Source organism: Pollachius pollachius (assembly GCF_949987615.1).
Source record: "Pollachius pollachius genome assembly, chromosome: 14".
In the NCBI taxonomy this organism is placed as follows: domain Eukaryota; kingdom Metazoa; phylum Chordata; class Actinopteri; order Gadiformes; family Gadidae; genus Pollachius; species Pollachius pollachius.
Window position 1 is genome coordinate 13,899,839 of NC_136947.1, and position 20,000 is coordinate 13,919,838.

Sequence of the window (20,000 nt, forward strand, 5' to 3'; positions counted from 1 at the left end):
GTTAGAAAACTTCATAAAGTGAGATTTTCATGCCATGGGACCTTAAATTGAAGGGGCAGGCAGAGAAAAGCTCTCTCCTGCTGGGCTTTCATTAAAATCAAATGCATAAAAATGTCGCAGCCAGTCCAGATGTGTCAGGTGTGCGCCCTCCTTTTTTCTTATATTCAATACTATTGTCTAGCACCTGTTGATTTCCTTTGGATGTGCGCACCACCCCTCTTTTTAGGTGTGCGTGAGAGACATACGAACGTACGCTTACCACTTTTGTAAATGCCATATATACATTCGGATTGCATGATAGGAATAGGTCTATTCCGATTAGAAATCGGATCAAAAGTGTCCATGTAAACGCGGCTAGTGTGTTGGATTCATGTTAATGTGTATTTAAAGACATTTCAATTTGTGGAAAAAATCCCGGGGGGAATATAAAAAAAATGTCTAATCAACCAATACTTTCACGACCCCCCTGCAGTGGCTCCGCGAACCGCCTGTTGAAGATCTCTTCAACCAGCCAACCGTTCCCTGCATTGCAGTCCGGGTTGAATCACCGGACAAAACTTGCACAGCAACAGGGCGACAAATGTGTTTTTTGGTGTGAACGCATGCTCTTTTAATTGTTTTTTTCAGGTGCAGTGTGAATTGTGCAGTCGGTGGGCACATTTTGAGTGTGCCCAATATGGCCATGACAATAGCGCTGCAAGAAATGCCTCAAAATAAAACAAAGAATTGAGATCTTTGGTTGTTTTTATCTTTTGAATAATTATTATATATTGCATATATAAACCCACACATACAGAATCCCATTCACAATATACAAGTTTTAACAATACTTTGCTACACTTTTCTTGTTTAAGTTATTTATTTAGTTTAATTGATTATTGATGTTTTTACTTTAAGTGGTTAGTTGTTTTTTACATTACATACATTGCACATACCGTACCCCTGAAATCTTCAATGTATAGGCTACGTTATAAAACAGCATCAACAATGTACATGGGATGAGTAGTGGTGTAAAATAACGTGATTCTGCAGTGGGAGCATTATATAGGCAATTGGTCTATCCACATACTGTACCCCTGAAATCTTCAATAAAGACGTTATAAACAAGCATCAAAATATGCTCCCAATATTCTTACAGTGTGCATAGGGTGAGTAGTGGTGTAAAATAACGTGATTCTGCAGTGGGAGCATTTGATAGAGGCGATTGGTATACAGATCAAATACGCTTGTGACGTAAGGTGGCATTTTCTGATAGGTAGCATGATTTGATAAGACTCTGCTATCGAGTCGCACTACGGTAATTGGCCGAACACTGGCCAAAATAATGCACGCTAGCTTGTAAAAGCATAATGTTCAATGTATCGTCTATAAATCTCTCGCGTGAGTGACATCATCAACGTAAGTGAGCTTACATCAGTTTAACTGATCTGAGGACAGCAACGGCAAAACATTGACAACGAACTGACAACAAATAGCAGAAGTGTAGAGTGGATCTGACCTTAGACCAGCACAGAGTTTGTAACTTTTATTGCTGCCGCTGCGTGGGTGCGGGGGCGCTGTTTCACTAGATCAACTGGAAAAATGAGCTTCATTCAAAACTACAGAGAAAGCAGACCATTTGTATGTCAAATTTCAGTTAATTTCTTGGTGGTGCTATGGTGATGCGGTTGTAATTTCTGCTCACCCCAGCGCCGCCACTGGACAACATAGTCATGCTAATCTAAACATTTTCTTAAAAGGATTACATTAAAAACAAAGGTCAGCAATTAATCAAACATTCTAAAGATGCCTTTCGGATCAAGGAAAATGTCAAGGAGCCAGCTTCATTGATTATTAAGGGAATTAAACTAAAGTCTAAAGTTCTCATCCATATTTTAAGTCCACCTGTTGGCGCACCTGAAACACACGTCATCGGAATGGGCGGAGTCACGCCACAGTGCAAGATCTGGTTGCGGAAGTGATGGCTAAGCGGCGGTAGCTAAGCTACATCCACCCTACGAGCAGCCTCTTTCAAAACAGCCCAATTCTGACGTCTCCGTGGCGGTCGATCCATTCATTTAAAGGTTTATCAATATCTGACTACTGTCCAGGGAGTAGGTATGTTGTTATTCCTAGAGGTGGGGGGAACATTAACAGCCGGGCTTGGATCGCTAGCTTGAGCTTTAAGCCGCAAGCTAACGTTGGCTTGACAGCATCCCTCCGTAGCCCAATCGCTGGTTGACATGTTTAGTGTCGCCCAGCCCGTTGTAAAAGTGAGGACGTGTTGTGATCGTGGAAGTTGTGTCAGGCGTTGCCGACCTTCATATTCACGGGTTCCCTTTAGCGGCTCATTTGGGTTGAATCGTATAACTGTAACCTCTTCTAGACCTGCACGCCCCTGTTTGCAGACTTTAAATGGGGTTTTAAAAGTCTCCTATTATGACATCTGTCGTTAAAGCACATATCAAGGTTGAAATTTCCTAATTGTAGTGAATGCATTAATATACTTTTAGAGACAGTCGGTGTACATGTGTTTTTCTAACGTGATCGTGTTCATGTCTTTTCTCACACACGCACGCACACAGCCATGTCTCCATCAGTTCGGCTGCAGGAGATGATCCGGGTGATACGCTCGGCCCGGACGCAAGGCGAGGAGCGCGGCGTCATCCAGAGAGAGTGTGCCGCTATCCGGGCTCAGTTCCGACAGGCGGATAACGGAGGTCGCTCTCACAACCTGGCCAAGTTGCTCTACGTGCACATGTTGGGCTACCCGGCTCACTTCGGCCAAGTGAGAGAGCCTGGTTCTTTATTGAGTTATTGCTGTGGAGCTAGCTCACTGGGCATCAATACTTGCAGTAGTAACATCAATAATGAGCAAATAGAGGTTGGCTCTGTTTACCACCAATTACCTTTGTCCTACCCTTTTGACTGTTTTTATGCTTCTGACCTTTTATGAGGGGTGTCAAGGAAACAGACACTATTCCTCAGTAGAGTCACATAGAAGAGGTTAGACGGCTTTGACTTGAAGGAACGAAACCATTGGTCACCAGAGGTTATGGCGGTCCTCCTTTACAGATGGAGTGTGTGCGCTTGATAGCCAGCCCTCGCTACAACGAGAAGCGTGTGGGTTACCTGGGCGCCATGATGCTGCTGGACGAGAACCAGGACGCCAGCCTGCTCATCACCAACTCCATCAAGAAGTACGAGGAGAACGCTGCCGCTTCCTCAGGATTCCACAGAACCTCAGAGTCCATGGAAATGCTGAGGCTCTGTGGAATTCTGAGTTCTTCCCAAGTTCAAATTCAGCGGAAAAGCTCTATTTTTAGACATACTCACATAGTCCATCAGGGATTTCCTAAGCAAAAGTCACTTGGAAGGAGGTTCCATAACAAACTCCATTGCAAATCATCCCCATAAGGATCCTGAAACGGTTTCCCTCTGGTTCAATAAAGCATTCTGAGTCTGCTCTGAGCACCTCCTGCACACGGCATCAACTCCCCCCGTCCCTCCCCACATCCCACCCCCCCCATCCTCCCCTCTGACTCTGCGTCTCCCCTGTCCCCCAGCGACCTGGCCCACAGCAGCCAGTACGTCCAGTCCCTGGCGCTGTGCACGCTGGCCTGCATGGGCTCGGCCGAGATGTGCCGCGACCTAGCGCCCGAGATAGACCGGCTGCTGCGCGCCTCCAGCTCCTACATCAAGAAGAAGGTCTGTCGCTTTTGGTTTATTCCTTAGTAATAGGACTTGGGTGGTCAAGGCACTTTAAAGGGTGATGACAGGAGATGACAAAGGGCTTCACAATAAAAGTTGAGGTGACAAAGTATCATTGAGATGACACCCATGCATAAAGAATAACGGCTGCTATTGCTTTCTATTGTTTCATAAAAACTATAATAAATATAAGTTACAATAAAAGTTTGGCAGGCTTGAAAGATGTAACTTCTATAACGAGGAGCAATTTGCCTACTGCTTATCTTAGTTCATTAAAAGAACATATAAAACAATATTTAAATAGCGGCTGCTGTCAGTACTATTTGAAAAAAAGAAATAAAAGTTGATTGACATGATTGCATGTCTATGCTGAAGACTCTACCCTGACATATCTCCCACAGTAAACACAATGACCAGTATTGATAGGATTTTTTAATGTCTTGCAATGGCTAACAACATCACACCTGGTGGTGTAATAGGGACCCTTTTTAAACGAATGAATCACTGGCTCGCTACTTTTCCTCCAGGAACCTGTTTGAATTCTTGTTCCTCCAAAGTTTCTATGAGTCAGAGCACTCTATCATCTCTATTAACTTTTATCATGTCAACAAGGAAATGATGTGCCAGTTCACTGTGTCCTGCAGCTGGCTCATTTCATCTATCCCCGGCGAGTCACGACAGAGTCACGACAACCGCTCTCTAATAGCCCCTGACGACGACCCCCCCCCCCCCGGTCGGTTTCAGCCCCCATTATTATGGTTCACTTAGGCCACTTTGGTCCTGTGATTACAGTTGAGTCATTTCGCAGACACTTTTATCCAATGCAACCTGCTGTGATTTTGTTATTATTGCACGTCATAAATGATTAGGTGCTAGAGCGCCTTGATTATTGATGCCTTCAGGTAGGCAGGTGTCATGGGGGATTTGAACCCAGAACCTGGGTTCTGGGTAGTCACCCAAACCACTAGAGTAGAGTATTCTGCCCCTCCCCTCTCTACCCCTCAATGTGTTCCTGTCTTCATGTTTAACGTCAGCACTTTCACCTCCACCGAGTCTCTGTTAGGTCTCATCATACTGGCACTGAATGGTTCTGCTTGTGGTTCTCCAGGCCACTCTGTGTGCGGTCCACATCGTACGGAAGGTTCCGGAGCTGGGGGAGCTCTTCACGCCCGCGGCCCGAGCCCTCCTCGCAGAGAAGAACCACGGTGAGTTGGGGTTTCGCTCCCGCACTAGCAGGGCTGTACTGGTGCGTTTTCTCACACGATGAAGCCCGGGGTCTGTAGGCTGCATTGACACGGAACAAATGACGTATGTTTGAGAGATGATGTCATCCTAATTAATCGAATTTAAAAAGTGCTTTTCATTTAACTGAAAGCCTTCTTTTAAGATAAGGTCTGTAGGCCCATCCTAAGTGGGCCAGGGTCTGGTGCTGTCAAGACGGTCAGTAAGGACATTCCGAGCGAGAAGGCAGCGCGTTAGCATGCGTCACTGTATTGAGTGGTGTTTGAGCTAGTGCTAGCGCTGGCGCTAACCTGCTTCTGTTGTTCCCAGGCGTGCTGCATGGAGCCGTCATCCTGATCACGGAGCTGTGTGAGAGGAACGCACAGACCCTGGTGCAGTTCAGAGAGGTAACACACACACACACACACACACACACACTCACTCAATCCCCCACTCAAAGATGTTTACACATACACTGCATATTTATTCAAATGATGTCTGTCTATTCGTATGTGTGTGTGTGCAACTTTTAATATTTTATATTTTTAAGTGTTTCATATTTTTAAGTGTTGGTATCTATCTATGTATTTGTGTATACACGTGTGTTGTTCTGTGTGTCTCCCAGGCGGTCCCAGAGCTGGTCCACATCATGAGGGGTCTGGTGACCTCAGGCTACTCTCCAGAACACACGGTGGCCGGCATCAGTGACCCCTTCCTACAGGTCAGCACTCACTCACTCACACACTCACTCACTCACACACTCGCTCACTCACACACTCGCTCACTCAGACTCACTCAGGCTCACTCACACACTCACTCACTCACAGACTCGCTCACTCAGACTCACTCAGGCTCACTCACACACTCACTCACTCACACCATGCTCAGGTTATTACACACATTCAAGATCACACTTGCATCCATGCATACGCACACACACTCGCAGACATTCAGCACGTCTGCGATGCCATGATCATGATAAATGCATACGTTTCTCAGATCCCCAGTTTCTCAGAGACACACACCCACTTTGACAAACATTTGTTTTGTTGTCGACGTGTTTTTAGGCGCACCCTTGTAGTTTATTTACTACATTCATAAAAATAAAAACTGTTGTCTCTGTTTGGGTGTCTCTCTCTCACGATCTCTGTCTCGCTCTGTCTGTCTCTGTCCGTCTGTCTGTATCTCTGTCTGTATGTGTGTATCTCTTTCTCTGGCTCCCTCCGTCTGTCTCTATGTCTCTCTCTCTTGGTCGGTGTCTCTCTCTCTTTGTCTCTATGTCTCTCTGTCAGGTGCGTATTCTGAGGCTGCTGAGGATTCTGGGTCGCAACAACGACACAGCGAGCGACGCCATGAACGACCTACTAGCCCAGGTTCAACCCCTCGCCCTCCTCTCACTAACCACAGCTCGCTCGTTCTCCTCTCACTAACCACAGCTCGCTCTACCACAGCTCCCTCACTCTCCTCTCACTAACCACACCTCGCTCTACCACAGCTCCCTCGCTCTCCTCTCACTAACCACAGCTCGCTCTACCACAGCTCCCTCGCTCTCCTCTCACTTACCACTGCTCTCTCTACTACTTAGTTTCAAGTTTATTCAATTTATATAAAACCTTTTGTTGTACAGAATAGAGGTAGTAATTGTTTCAGTTGCCGGTCTGATAACCTGTTAAATAGTAGCCAGCCAGTCATATTACTTTATGCATTGGAATAGGTCAAAGGTCAAAGGCCGTAGGATAGTGAGTAAGGGGGAATTTTCAGTCTACTTTTAAAGACATTGAATGTTTTGGGTGATTTAACATTGATTGTTCCTTAAATTTGATGCAGCCACACCATCATCACCACCGTGTAATGTGATATTCAAATCACAATATTAGTTAATATTAGTTACGGTGTCCAAAAAACATAAAATCAGCAGCCTTTGGACAACCCAACATAAAGGTAGACGACAGGGTTTTATGGTTGACAATGATCGTAAGGTTTTGCAGAAGTGAAACCAGTAACAGCAACCAAAAAAAACCTGTCGGCAGAAAAGGCCTAGTTGATTACCACATAACAGAAAGGAAAGAGGAAAAACCTCACGCTAACTGCCTGGGAGGTTGAGCTTACCTAACTTCCGTGCCCGACAGCGGACAAAATAAAACAGTGGAAGCTATATAGCTACGCTTGCTCTTACCTCAACGTGCAGAAAGTAACCACCAAGAGCAACAACAAATATGATATCTTTAACAGAATTGACAAAAGGTACAAGTGTGCCAGCGTCTGTGCCCGGATGAGGGAGAGAGCGAGCCGCCATCTTCCACTTGGCTTTATATGTGTGGGGGCAGCGCCAACAATCAGGGCGAGCCAAACAGCAACCTGCAGCCACAATGCTCCGCCTCCAGGAGGTGATTGATATGATTGAGTGCAGGAGGCAAAAGCAAGACATTAGTGCAAAACAAGCAAAAACAGCACAAGACCCAGCACTACCACGTAACAATTAGTCACACGGTTGAGTTAACCATGCGACTGAGATGAACACCGGGTCTTCAGATCGGAAAATGCGTTGTTCAGCTCCAAACTGTTCACTTGACGTTCCTAAGTCCTGTAGACATTCTGTAGGCCCTTCCCTCCACCGCGACCGTACACTGCGGTGAACACAGTGACGCAGAGGGGCGGGGTTCTGTCTTCGGGCTGCGGCCAGGCTACGCTGCAGCTTGTCAACGTGGTTGTCGTGGTTACAGGTGGCGACCAACACGGACAGCAGCAAGACGGCGGGCAGCGCGGTGCTGTACGAGACGGTGCTGACCGTCATGGACATCAAGTCAGAGAGCGGCCTGCGCGTGAGTCAAACCCAACTTTATTGGTCAAATGCGCCATCACAGCTACAAGGTCCAAAGGCCTCACACATGACACCCTAACCCTCAGACTGCTTGAGGGTGGAGGAAGCACTTCCTTCTCAGGAAGACCCTGAGAAGGAACACTGAGGCATAATTTTCTTGTTTATTTACCGTTTTTATGTCTATACATGCATTTGTATTTTTTTTATTTTCGAATAATTTTTTGTGTGTGTGAACTGCAGGTCTTGGCTGTAAACATCCTCGGAAGGTTTCTGCTCAACAATGACAGGAACATTCGGTGAGTACTTTTTTAATAGAGTCCCTCTCTTCCCTCTCTCCGTTTCCCCCTCATCTCCTCGGATCGTTTCGTTGTTGACCGGCTGCACTTCATCTTTCTGTAGGATGTCGGGCCGTCTCCCGTCATGTTTTAATCAGGCAGTGTGTAGGCCTACCCAGGGGTCCATTCAGAGGCTGCTCTCCCCGGGGGGGCAGCGGGAGGGTGGCCGGTCTGTGTTTTATCCCGCTCTCTTTCATCTCAGCCTCTCTCCTCTGGCTGTCATGTGCTCCCGCTTCATCTCTCTTTCTCTTTCCTCTCTCTTCCTCTCTCTCTCTCGCTCGCTCTTTCCACCCTCGCTTTTCCTTCCTCTCTCTTGCTCACTTTTATCTCTCTCACTCACTCGCTCTCTTTTCCCTCGCTCTCTCCTGTTTCCTCTTTCCTCTCTCTCTTACTCTCACTCACTTTTCTCTCTCACTCTCTCTGTCTTGCCCTTGCTCACTCTCTCTTGCTCTCGCTCTCTTTCCTCTCTCTGTGTCTCTCTCTCAGTGAAAAGACCTTCAGGGAAATACTAACCCGTCATTGAGACGGCGGAAATGGCTGTTTCACAAAGTATTGAAATGTTTCCAATGTTTCGGTGCAACTTTTTATGAAACGTTGCTTTTTCCGTTTTATTATGTAAAGTGTATTTTATAGACACTTATATTATTTATTCTCAGTATTTTTTAGAAGTGTATTAATAATATCACATTATAAATTAATCTTCTTTTCTGATGTGTTGTTCTGATTTCTATCCATCTCAGGTACATCTCCATGACGTCTCTGCAGAAGATCGTGTCGACGGACCACAATGCAGTGCAGCGCCACCGAGGCACCATCGTGGACTGTCTGAAGGACCAGGACGCCTCCGTGAAACGGTACCACGGAGCCTCCCCCCCGACTGGCCATCAAACCTCCAAACGTCATGTGACCATTCGCTGTAAAAGCGCCCAAACATAGACGTGATATGTGACAGATGACAAGACATCAAGGAGATGTGTTTTACAAATACATTTCAGTTTGTAGCTTTTTCAGTTCCATTTTAGATCTTCGTTCATTCATTCATCAAAGCATGTGCTAAGGAGCCCAACAGTTAGCGGTTCTTAATGCCCCCCCCCCCCCCCCCCCCCCCCCCCCAGCCGGGCCCTAGAGCTCTCCCTGGCGCTGGTGTCGGCCATCAACATCCGCTCCATGATGAAGGAGCTGCTCCTCTTCCTCTCCACCTGCCCCCCCGAGCTCAAGTCGCACGCCGCCAGCGGCATCTTCAACGCCGCCGAGAGGTAACGCCACGAGGTCACACACACACACACACACACACACACACACACACACACACACACACACACACACACACACACACACACACACACACACACACACACACACACACACACACACACACACACACACACACACACACACACGTGTTCATTCCCTGTGTGTTTGTGTGTGCATGAGGCTCACGCATGCTGTATCGACACAGATATTGCTATGAATAGGGTCATAGTATTGTTATGGATTGTCTTGTCGGAAGGCTAGGCTACGCTAGGGCGTTAGTCGGTTTAATGCTGAATGTATCACTGTTCTTTTAGTGTAGCACTGTGTAGTGTCTAAACAGCCTTGTGTGTGTGTGTGTGTGTGCTACTTAAGGGCTTTGGTAAGGCTGAGCTACATGGTATTGTGCATGTGCAAGATGTGGGTTTAATACTGTCTGTTTGACGCTAAATGTTTCACTGTTCTGTTAGCATAGCACCTGCTAAAAGGGTGTGTGTGTGTGTGTGTGTGTGTGTGTGTGTGTGTGTGTGTGTGTGTGTGTGTGTGTGTGTGTGTGTGTGTGTGTCAGGTACTCTCCCTCCCAGCGTTGGCACATAGACACCATCCTGCATGTCCTGATCACGGTAAATCCACAGACACACACTTAGTCACAAAAATTGTTCTGTTGTGGATGTGTTTTTAACCACACCTTGTTGTTTTTGCTTATGTTGTAGTTTTGTTTCAATTCATTTTTTAAGATTTTGAGTTCACCTTGTAGTTTTCTTGTTCACTTTGTAGTTTTTAATTCACCTTGTATGTTTGTCTTTGTAGTTGCACTTCCCTGCCTGTTTACTTTACACTAATGTTAACGATACCATGCTCTTATAATTAAGCTACACCAGAACTGGTTTGTGACCTGCTCCACCACCTTTCAGCCGGTATACTATGAATGAACCTCCCCATGGTTCTCTATGACCCCACCGTCTCAGTGACTGTAATCCCCCCTCCGGCAGGCAGGGGGCGATGTCCGCGACGAGACAGTGCCCAACCTGATCCAGCTGATCACCAACGCCTCCCAGCTCCACTGCTACACCGTGCACAAGCTCTACCGTGCGCTGGTCGCAGATATCTCCCAGGTGTGTGCGCGTGTGTGATTGTTTGTGATTGTGTATCTTTCCGTTATAGTGTTTGTGTGTGTCTGTGTTTGGACGATGTAGACAACCAGATATTCTCCGTCAGTCCTTTGCCGTAACAATCCTAAAATAATGCATGCACTGTCGCTTCACTTTTAAATAATCCAGTAAAGGCTGTTCTCATTGAATTCAGTCTGTGTCTGACTTTGCTGAGGCATCCTTAAACATAAATCCAAATGTGTGTTTGTAGCAACCCCTGGTGCAGGTGGCCTGTTGGTGTATCGGGGAGTACGGAGACTCTCTGCTGCAAGGGGAGTGTGAGGAGACGGAGCCCATCCAGGTAAACAAGCACCTGTACAGCTGAGAGAGAGACACCCACTCTGCATAACATGACTGGAGAGAGAGAGAGAGAGAGAGAGAGAGACATGCATCCTGTACAGCTGAGAGAGAGACACCCACACTGCATAACATGACTGGAGAGAGAGAGAGAGAGAGAGAGAGACATGCATCCTGTACAGCTGAGAGAGAGACACCCACACTGCATAACATGACTGGAGAGAGAGAGAGAGAGAGAGACATGCACCCTGTACAGCTGAGAGAGAGACACCCACACTACATAACATGACTGGAGAGAGAGACATGCACCCTGTACAGCTGAGAGAGAGACACCCACACTACATAACATGACTGGAGAGAGAGACATGCACCCTGTACAGCTGAGAGAGACACCCACACTACATAACATGACTGGAGAGAGAGAGAGAGACATGCACCCTGTACAGCTGAGAGAGAGACACCCACACTACATAACATGACTGGAGAGAGCGACATGCAGCCTGTACAGCTGAGAGAGAGACACCCACACTACATAACATGACTGGAGAGAGAGAGAGACATGCACCCTGTACAGCTGAGAGAGAGACACCCACGCTACATAACATGACTGGAGAGAGAGACATGTACCCTGTACAACTGAGAGCGAGACACCCACACTACATAACATGACTGGAGAGAGAGAGACATGCACCCTGTACAGCTGAGAGAGAGACACCCACACTACATAACATGACTGGAGAGAGAGAGACATGCACCCTGTACAGCTGAGAGAGAGACACCCACACTACATAACATGACTGGAGAGAGCGACATGCACCCTGTACAGCTGAGAGAGAGACACCCACACTACATAACATGACTGGAGAAAGAGAGACATGCACCCTGTAGAGTTGAGAGAGAGACACCCACACTACATAACATGACTGGTGAGAGAGAGAGATATACATATACTGCACTGCTGGAGAGAAAGACTTCCACACTATATAACTGGAGAGAGAGAGAGAGAGACATACAGCTGGAGAGAGAGAGACATGCACGCTGCACATCGAGGGGGGGGGGATGAGGAGAGAGGGAGAGACCTAACCTATACCACATAACATAACTGCAGAGCGAGAGAGAGACAATTACAATTAGGGCATTTAGCAGACGCTTTTGTCCAAAGCGACTTACATCGGTTAATACACACATTGACACACCGACGGCAGAGTCAACCACGCAGGGCGACAGCCAGCTCGTCAGGAGCAGGTAGGGTTAAGTGTCTTGCTCAGGGACACATCGACACTCAGCTAGGAGGAGCTGGGGATCGAACCAGCAACCTTTCGGTTACAACTGCTCTACCTCCTGAACTAAGCCGCCCCAGAGACATACACACATACACTAGACAATGGTATTAACAGAACGACCATGTCAAAGCGATATACTGATACAAAATATACAATTCTCTAAATTGTCCAGTCAGAGTGCAGGAAATGCAGTATATACCAGTCCAGGCTTCTCCAGTGAGGAGAGGGAGGAAGATCCTCCTTAACATTGTTAAGAATAAAAAATGTAGGTATCCCAGACTACTGTAATGAATTAATGGCCTTAAATATGACTACTTTAATGCCTTTGTATATGTAATGTTCGTTTCCCTGGGTACATTGGGACATTAGCACCCCCCATCGCCTATTGACAATTACTTCAGGGAGGACATTCCTCCCTCAGCCTCCGTTGACTCCCATTAATTTCCCCGCTAGTGTTGGCGGACTGTGAATAACATGGGGTTCAATTGGAGAGAGAAGGAAAGTCCTCCTCTGAGTGGGTGTGACTCAGGGATTTTGATCGCGCCAACGGATAGGCTGGAGCCCTGGCTGCGCTTTGGACCAATAAGCAGGAGCCCTGGCTGTGGCGCAGCCCGGAGGGAGGGGTTATCCCCTCACGTCTAGGCTACGAGAACCAACGAACCCGGCGCTCAGTAGTATTCGTTTCCGCCGAACAGTTCGGTGCAGCTCGGTTCGCTTATATTGGCGTTTCCACTGCCAAAAGTTGGGCAGGGTTCCGGAATAAACGCGCTTAGCCTTCATATTATTTGGCACTCCTCCGTTGGGTTACCAAGTCGTCTGAAAGGGTGGCGAAAACGTGGAGCTACACACGCCGTTATTCTGAAATCACTTTAAAAATGTCCCGTTTGGTATGACCAGGTCACTGATATCTTTGCAACACAAACAGCAAGGAGGATTGACTTGATGGCTTAACACCATGACCAACATTCTGACACATCCATCAACATCCACATTTGCCTCAAACAATGTTAGGCATACCGCTCATGTAAATAGTTGTGAAATAATGTTCTTGTTCTTTTAATTGTTTGTTACTCTGACCATTCTGTTTGATATTGTGGAAAGGATGTTAGTGAATGATTCAGAGCATGATGCATTTTAAATGGCATCACTTTTGGTCTTGTGTCTTCCTTTTTCTTAAAACAATTGTAGCTGAAAATAAACATAGCCAAATGACAACTAATACCTTCAGTCATTGAGGGCGAAAATAGGCCCAATGATAGTCCCAGATTTTTTTATTTAGTTTTACAAATCAAGAGTAGGCCTGATTTGACTAATTGGCTTTGCATCCTTTCCTTCTGCCCTTGTAGTCCAAGACATGCTGCCCACCAGCTTTCAAAGTACAATGCTGCCACTGGTGGATTTGCATCAATTTTATTCACATAATCATCCCTCCCTGCTATTTTGTAGTTCACCAAAACACCCTGAAACAACTTGAGTCTCACATACGTATGCCACCGTAGGCCAATATCCGTGCGAGCAGGTCAATGTTAACCAAGCGCGCAGTCCTTCCTCCCTCACTTTAAAAACCACCAGCCGCCACTGGTATATATCTTAATCATAGGAGTTTTACCCTCAACCCCCACAGAGACCCTTTTTAAGACATGAATGTGTTACAGACTGCCGGGGGTTGGTTGGGCAGGTCACATGACCACAGGAAGTGATGTGTCTGGCCTCTGTCCTCCCACCAGGTGACAGAGGATGACATCCTGGACGCCCTGGAGACGGTGCTGCAGTCGCACATGTCGTCCCCTGCGACGCGCGGCTTCGCCCTCACGGCCACCATGAAGCTGAGCACCCGCATCACCGAGAACGTGGAGTAAGCATCGCCACGGCAACGCGGAGAGGGAGGGCCTTCACGTGACATCACGCACATTCCGGGCGGCCATCTTGGTTCTTCTTCACCATTCTAACCAGATTTACCACAGCCACTGGTTGCCTGGTAACTCTAGAATGTTTGGTCAAGAAGGGGTTTCAATATGGCGGGCTTTGAACTTATTTTATGGAACTTCAGGTCACATGATTGAAACCCTCCTATAAATGAACAGGGCACAATTCATTTAATAAGGAAGTCATATCATCGTCATCCCAGGAGGATGGAGGAGGATTCATTCTTTCATATAAAGTACTTGTATATTTAAAATTGTACAAACATATATATCGGACCACACTAAAGTAAATTCAGATGAAATGTTCTCAGATAGTTATTATGGATTGGGTTCCCATCTTTCTGTTGTCTCTATCACAATCACCCACTCTCTCCAACCTCCTTGTTAATCTCACTTTTTAGCTCTCCTGGCGTGGAAAAGCATTCACATTCCCAACACAGTTTACAATTACAATTTGGGCATTTAGCAGACGCTTTTATCCAAAGCGACTTACATCGGTTAATACACACATTGACACACCGACGGCAGAGTCAACCATGCAAGACGACAGCCAGCTAGTCAGGAGCAGTTAGGGTTAAGTGTCTTGCTCAGGGACACATCGAACTAGCAACCTTTCGGTTACGAGACAACTGCTCTACCTCCAGCAGTTGTCTTGTAACTGCTGGAGCTAAGCCGACCCCAGTTTACATTTTAACAAAGGAAAAAATAACAATGTTGGACTTCAAAATAATATAATTATTAATTCATGTATCTCCCTCTCTCCTCCAGCCGTATTCGCAGTATAGTGAGTATCTATGGCAGCTGTATGGACGTGGAGCTCCAGCAGAGGGCGGTAGAGTACAACGCTCTCTTCAAGAAGTACGACCATATGAGGTAAGGTCACATGAGACGCCTGATGGAAACAAACCTGCTGGCTGTGGGTGGGCGCCTATTCAAACGGCATCTTGCCACAAACAGTTGTCATGGCACCAAGCAGCAACATCGTCACCACAACATCAGCAGCAACATCATCACACAAACAGTATGTTTGTGTGATGATGATGCTGCTGATGATGCTGCTGATGTTCATCCATCTTTATTAAAACTCCATTTTAACAATGGAACAGATACTACCAGGTTGGTTGAGGCAGAAGTGTCCTGGCTCCCCAGGGCGGCCGTGCTGGAGAAGATGCCCGTGATGGACAGGAGCTCGATGGGCCAGACCAACGGGGAGTCCGGCGGAGGGGGGGTGCAGGAGCTGGAGCCAACCAAACCCAAGCAGCCCGAGACGATGGTGGCCCTGCAGCCGGCTAGCCAGGTGGGTGGTGGTGAGGGGGGGTGCTGGTCATGAGATCAAATAAATGTCTTGTAACGGCTAAGATCAGGGCTCTTAGTTGGACTTTGTTGTTGGATGCCCAAGATAGCGCCACCTCTACCTCTTGTATCCACCTAGGATAGGCCTAATGTGCTTCATTAATGCTCAAGGTCACGATAGCGTGTCTCTGTAACGTGTGTGTGTGTGTGATGAAGGTGTGTGATCTGCTGGACCTGCTGAGCGATCCAAATGAGCAGAGCCTCCCCGGCACCGCCCAGGGGCCCGGCGGCGGCCCCCTGGACCCAGCCAGCCTCATGTCTGGGTCGGCTGGGGGAGACCTGCTGTACCTGCTGGGAGGGCTGGAGCTCACCCCCACCCCGACGCCCGCCACAGGTAAACACTCCAACAAAATGATGGGCACTTTAGAACTGGCCCAAGCCTAACTTTACGTGGTTGGTTAGAAAGTCAAAGTGGGCGTGTCTTATTGTGATGTGATTTCTGGTCGTGACCAATGGAAGGCTCAGTGACCAATCCGAAACCACGTTGAGTATAAAACAACCAAACCAAAATAAAAATGTACTTAAAATAAAATTTCCATCGTTAATATATTATTATACATTATTATTTAACATGTGAAAGTCATTTTGTGAAGGCTAGTGATATTGTTAAAATCTTTTTGTTTTACCATCAGTGGGATTTCATTGTTGGTAAGGCGACATATAGACTAGTGTTACTGTATTGAGTAGTATTGCTGTACAGTAGTGGATAGAACAGTGTTACTGTATAAATAAATGTCATATACAGCAGCATATAGAGCAGTTTTAATATAGAGTATTACTGTACACTAGTGCATAGAGCAGTATTACATTATAGAGCAGTATTATTATAATTGAGTAGTATTACAGTATAGAGTAGTATTACTGTACAGTAGTGTATTGAGCACTACTGTATAGAGTAGTATTAATATATAGAGCAGTATAACTGTATAGAACAGTTTTAATATATAGGGTGTTACAGTTTGTATGGAGCAGTATTAATACATCGAGCAGTAAAACTGTATAGCAGTATTCCTATACGTAGTGTATTATGGTATGGTAACCATGGATCCCTCCTTAGCGCCGGCGGCGGTGACGGTGTACGACAAGAGTGGCGTGGTCCTGAAGCTGAGCTGTGAGCGGCCGCTGGACGCCAGCCAGACCATCACCCTGACCGCCACCAACACCAGCGACCACGACATCAGCAGCCTCACGCTGCAGGCCGCCGTGCCCAAGGTAGGGGTCACCGTGACGATCTGAGGCTATTAGAACGTTCCACCGTGGTCAGGCCGGAGAGTTGGATGGTTGGTAGTGTTAATAAATGCATTACAAAAATGCCATAAGTCTGTGTATAAAGTACAAAAGGAAGGGTATACATTTGTGCAGTTAAACATTAATTTATTTACTAATCAAATATCTTTCATAATCGAATGAATAATATTGGATCAGTGGTTCAGAAAATGTCTATATTTTTTAATGAGTTCTAATGTCACTGGCTATATCGCGTTATGATATAAGGTCATAACGCATTATGACCTTAATGCTTTTTTCCCATTATGATATTGAACACAGTGCAAACAATTATTTGATTGTAAATACTATGATGAACTTCACTGTGACTACTTCAGTCCCATTTAACCACTCCCCCCCCCCCCCCCCCCCCCCCCCGTACCCCCAGAACGTCCAGCTGCAGATGAAGGCCCCCAGCGGAGACTCCCTCCCAGCGCGGAGCTCGGCCGTGGTGACCCAGACGGTGCTGCTCAACAACCCCAACAAGGTGGGCCTCGGGTGGGCCGGTCCTCCTGGTTAGGGGGGCTACGGTGGTCATGGTTACGGTCAAGATGAACCCCAGTCCTAATAGGTCAACGGGTGCCAGGTTGTCAGCTTGTGGCGGTGCTAAGTGCACCTCACCCCAGGGCTAGGGTATAGGCTGAAAATAAGGGTTTCTTATATTTGTATCGGGGTTCACATGAAACAAAAACCTCACCTGAAATAAAAACAACAATAAAAGTCTGATATGTTAGTTTGAATTGGCTCGCATGATGTTAACTCATTCAAAGTACTCACTTTAACATAAACTGGATAAAATAATTATATTTAAAACCAGGTTTACAAGAGCAAACATCTAGGCCTGGACATTTAAATGGTTTGTTTCATAAACCTTCAACATTGATAACACTCGACTAATCCTAAAAACAATGTCCCTCCTCCCTCTCCTCCTCCTCCTCCCCCTCCTCCCTCTCCTCCCCCTCCCCCTCCTTCCCCTCCTCCCTCTCCTCCCCCTCCTCCTCCCCCTCCTCCCTCTCCTCCCTCTCCCCCTCCTCCCTCTCCTCCCCCTCCTCCTCCTCCTCCTCCCTCTCCCCCCCTCCTCCTCCTCCTCCTCCCTCTCCCCCCCTCCTCCCTCTCCCCCCCTCCTCCCTCTCCCCCCCTCCTCCCTCTCCCCCCCTCCTCCTCCTCCTCCCCCTCCCCCTCCCCCCTCTCCTTCCACTCCTCCCTCTCCTCCCCCTCCTCCCTCTCCTCCTCCTCCTCCCCCTCCAGGTGAGTCTGAAGATGAGGGTCCGTCTGTCCTACACCAGCCAGGGCTCCCCCTTCCAGGACACGGTGCAGATCGACTCCTTCCCCACCCCCGGCCTCTGACTCCGCCCTGGGGCCCCCAGAACCGCAGTGACCACCGCAGTGACCCCCAGACCTCCGGATGGGGTCAGTGACAGGGGGCGGTGGGGGTACATCCCAGCAGACTCTCTACGGGGGAGAGACGGGGTGAGCCGCGGATCTCTCCCTCTCTGACTCACTTAAACGCTACAGCCGTCGCCCTCGGCCCCCCCCACCCTCCCCCCTGACGTCGGTCTGTTAACGCTGACGTTCGCACGGCTGTAGGACTCTGTTACCACACACAGGACCCGACGCCATTACTGCTACCACTACGATGCCAGCAGGAACTCCTCCACCCACCAGTGATCCGTTAGAAACCAGGGAATTGATAGGATAGTCGACATGTTTTAGTTTTTATAGCGGCGGTCGGTTTTTCCTTTTTTTGTTTGTCAATTTCAGCCCCCTGGGAAGATTGAAATGTACACATCTTCATCAAGGCGTGGTCACGTGACACTTCCGGAGGGGTTCCCTCGTCTGGAGCAGCACCCTTTCATTGCAGTCGATGGAGTGACTCAGTTGTCTTAGTAACTACACTCTGCGTCTCCTGAGCTCAAACAACACCGTGATTCACAAGACAAGATGGCGGTTAGTGAGCAGTGGGTCTGATCCTTGCCAGTACCCACATGTCAACATTTTGATCATTTCATCTTCCTCCCAAAAAGATACTCTAATAGATTTGAAGATTTATTTAGCAATATAAAAACCTAAATGATTTATGGTTTGATTTATCATCAATCGATTTCCAGTTGGAGAATTTATTTAAAGAATAGAATATAAAGGTTTGGCTCAACACTTGAGACACTAACGGTTAGAGGTTTCACTATAGATTTACACCCAAAGGATTACACGCTAGGAACTATGCATACATTACCCTGTAAATGTTTTACCTTGACCTTAACATTTTTATGAAAGACCTGCAAATATACAAGTTTACTCGATGATGGCTCTTCCCCCTTTTAGAAGCACAGACCCCTGTAGCAATGGCTCTTCATGGCTTCAGGGCACCAAATCAGCAGAACCATGTCCACTATGATACCATGTACACTACCTGCGTTTAGCATTCATTACTGTTGTCGCATTTGACTTTTTTCAGCATAGTCTCCAAAGGAGTTGGTTGTTTTAAAGGGTCAGTTTGCCCAAACACAAGTGTTTATCGGTGGATATTCTAAGGAAAATAACCCCCCCCCCCCCCCCCCCCCTGAAATCTGGAGGACGGACGACACTAAGAGCCAGGGTTAATGTTTTTAGTTGATCCTTCTGGGTGACCCATTTTAACTGTCGTCACGGGCACAACCGCCTCCGATGTCTTAACCTGACCCGTTAGATGACGTGACGCGGTGGCTCGACTCTGAGCACGGGAGGTCTTTTCTTTCTATAACAACCTCCCACGCCATTCCTCTGGGCCCGCCTCAGCCGACGGCTGCCCCCCTATGCTCCCTACCTCCGACCCTCTTCCCTGTGCCTTCGTCCCCTCCACGAGGGAGTCTTGTTGGGTTTGCTGTTGTCGTCGTTGAGGTGAACACTCATTACCTGTCTGATGTGTACCTGTAACTGAAATGTTCTGACGAGGTCTCGCGGCGCAAGGCAAGTGTGCTCCAATGATGGCAGTATTCATTCCGCCCCACGTCCTGGTTTACCGTGGTCGATGGTGTCGTTAATATTAAAACATGTTTGGTCGCCTCTCTAACTGATGTGTAAGAAGGAAAGAAACACTATCGACCGAATGCTGGACTTCCTACAAACAGTATATTTTAGCTGTAAAATAGAGCAATAGAAATCTAGATGTTTTTTGATTTTCTTAGGAGTTTGACCAAATCATTTAAAAACCTGGATGAGTATTCAGAGTGAACATGTCTTGTTTATCACAAGGATTGTTTGAAAAAAGTGAAATGAATTTATTCTGTAAATCAAATGTCCATCCCATTCCTTGCTGACCCTTTCAGATGTCCAAGCTAATTATGTTGACTGTTGCATCATTAATAGGAATTATGACATGACCATTATATCCCAGGAGGAAGATGCAGTGTGTTGTGTGGCCTTTGAAA

At 47.1% G+C, this 20,000-nt stretch overlaps 1 protein-coding gene across 1 annotated transcript; it reads left to right on the forward strand.

Moving 5' to 3' along the window:
• The first annotated feature begins 1,957 nt into the window (after positions 1-1,957).
• On the forward strand, positions 1,958-19,970 carry ap1g2 (adaptor related protein complex 1 subunit gamma 2). Its single transcript, XM_079751086.1, has 22 exons — positions 1,958-2,097; positions 2,565-2,767; positions 3,055-3,179; positions 3,546-3,687; positions 4,799-4,895; positions 5,242-5,318; positions 5,537-5,632; positions 6,204-6,284; positions 7,635-7,733; positions 7,973-8,028; positions 8,808-8,921; positions 9,183-9,323; positions 9,887-9,941; positions 10,311-10,433; positions 10,681-10,770; positions 13,777-13,904; positions 14,743-14,847; positions 15,124-15,271; positions 15,484-15,661; positions 16,385-16,539; positions 16,982-17,080; positions 17,842-19,970. Exons 2-22 carry the CDS (start codon positions 2,567-2,569, stop codon positions 17,938-17,940), a joined length of 2,409 nt encoding a protein of 802 aa, XP_079607212.1. The 5' UTR covers positions 1,958-2,097; positions 2,565-2,566; the 3' UTR covers positions 17,941-19,970.
• Positions 19,971-20,000: the final 30 nt, after the last annotated feature.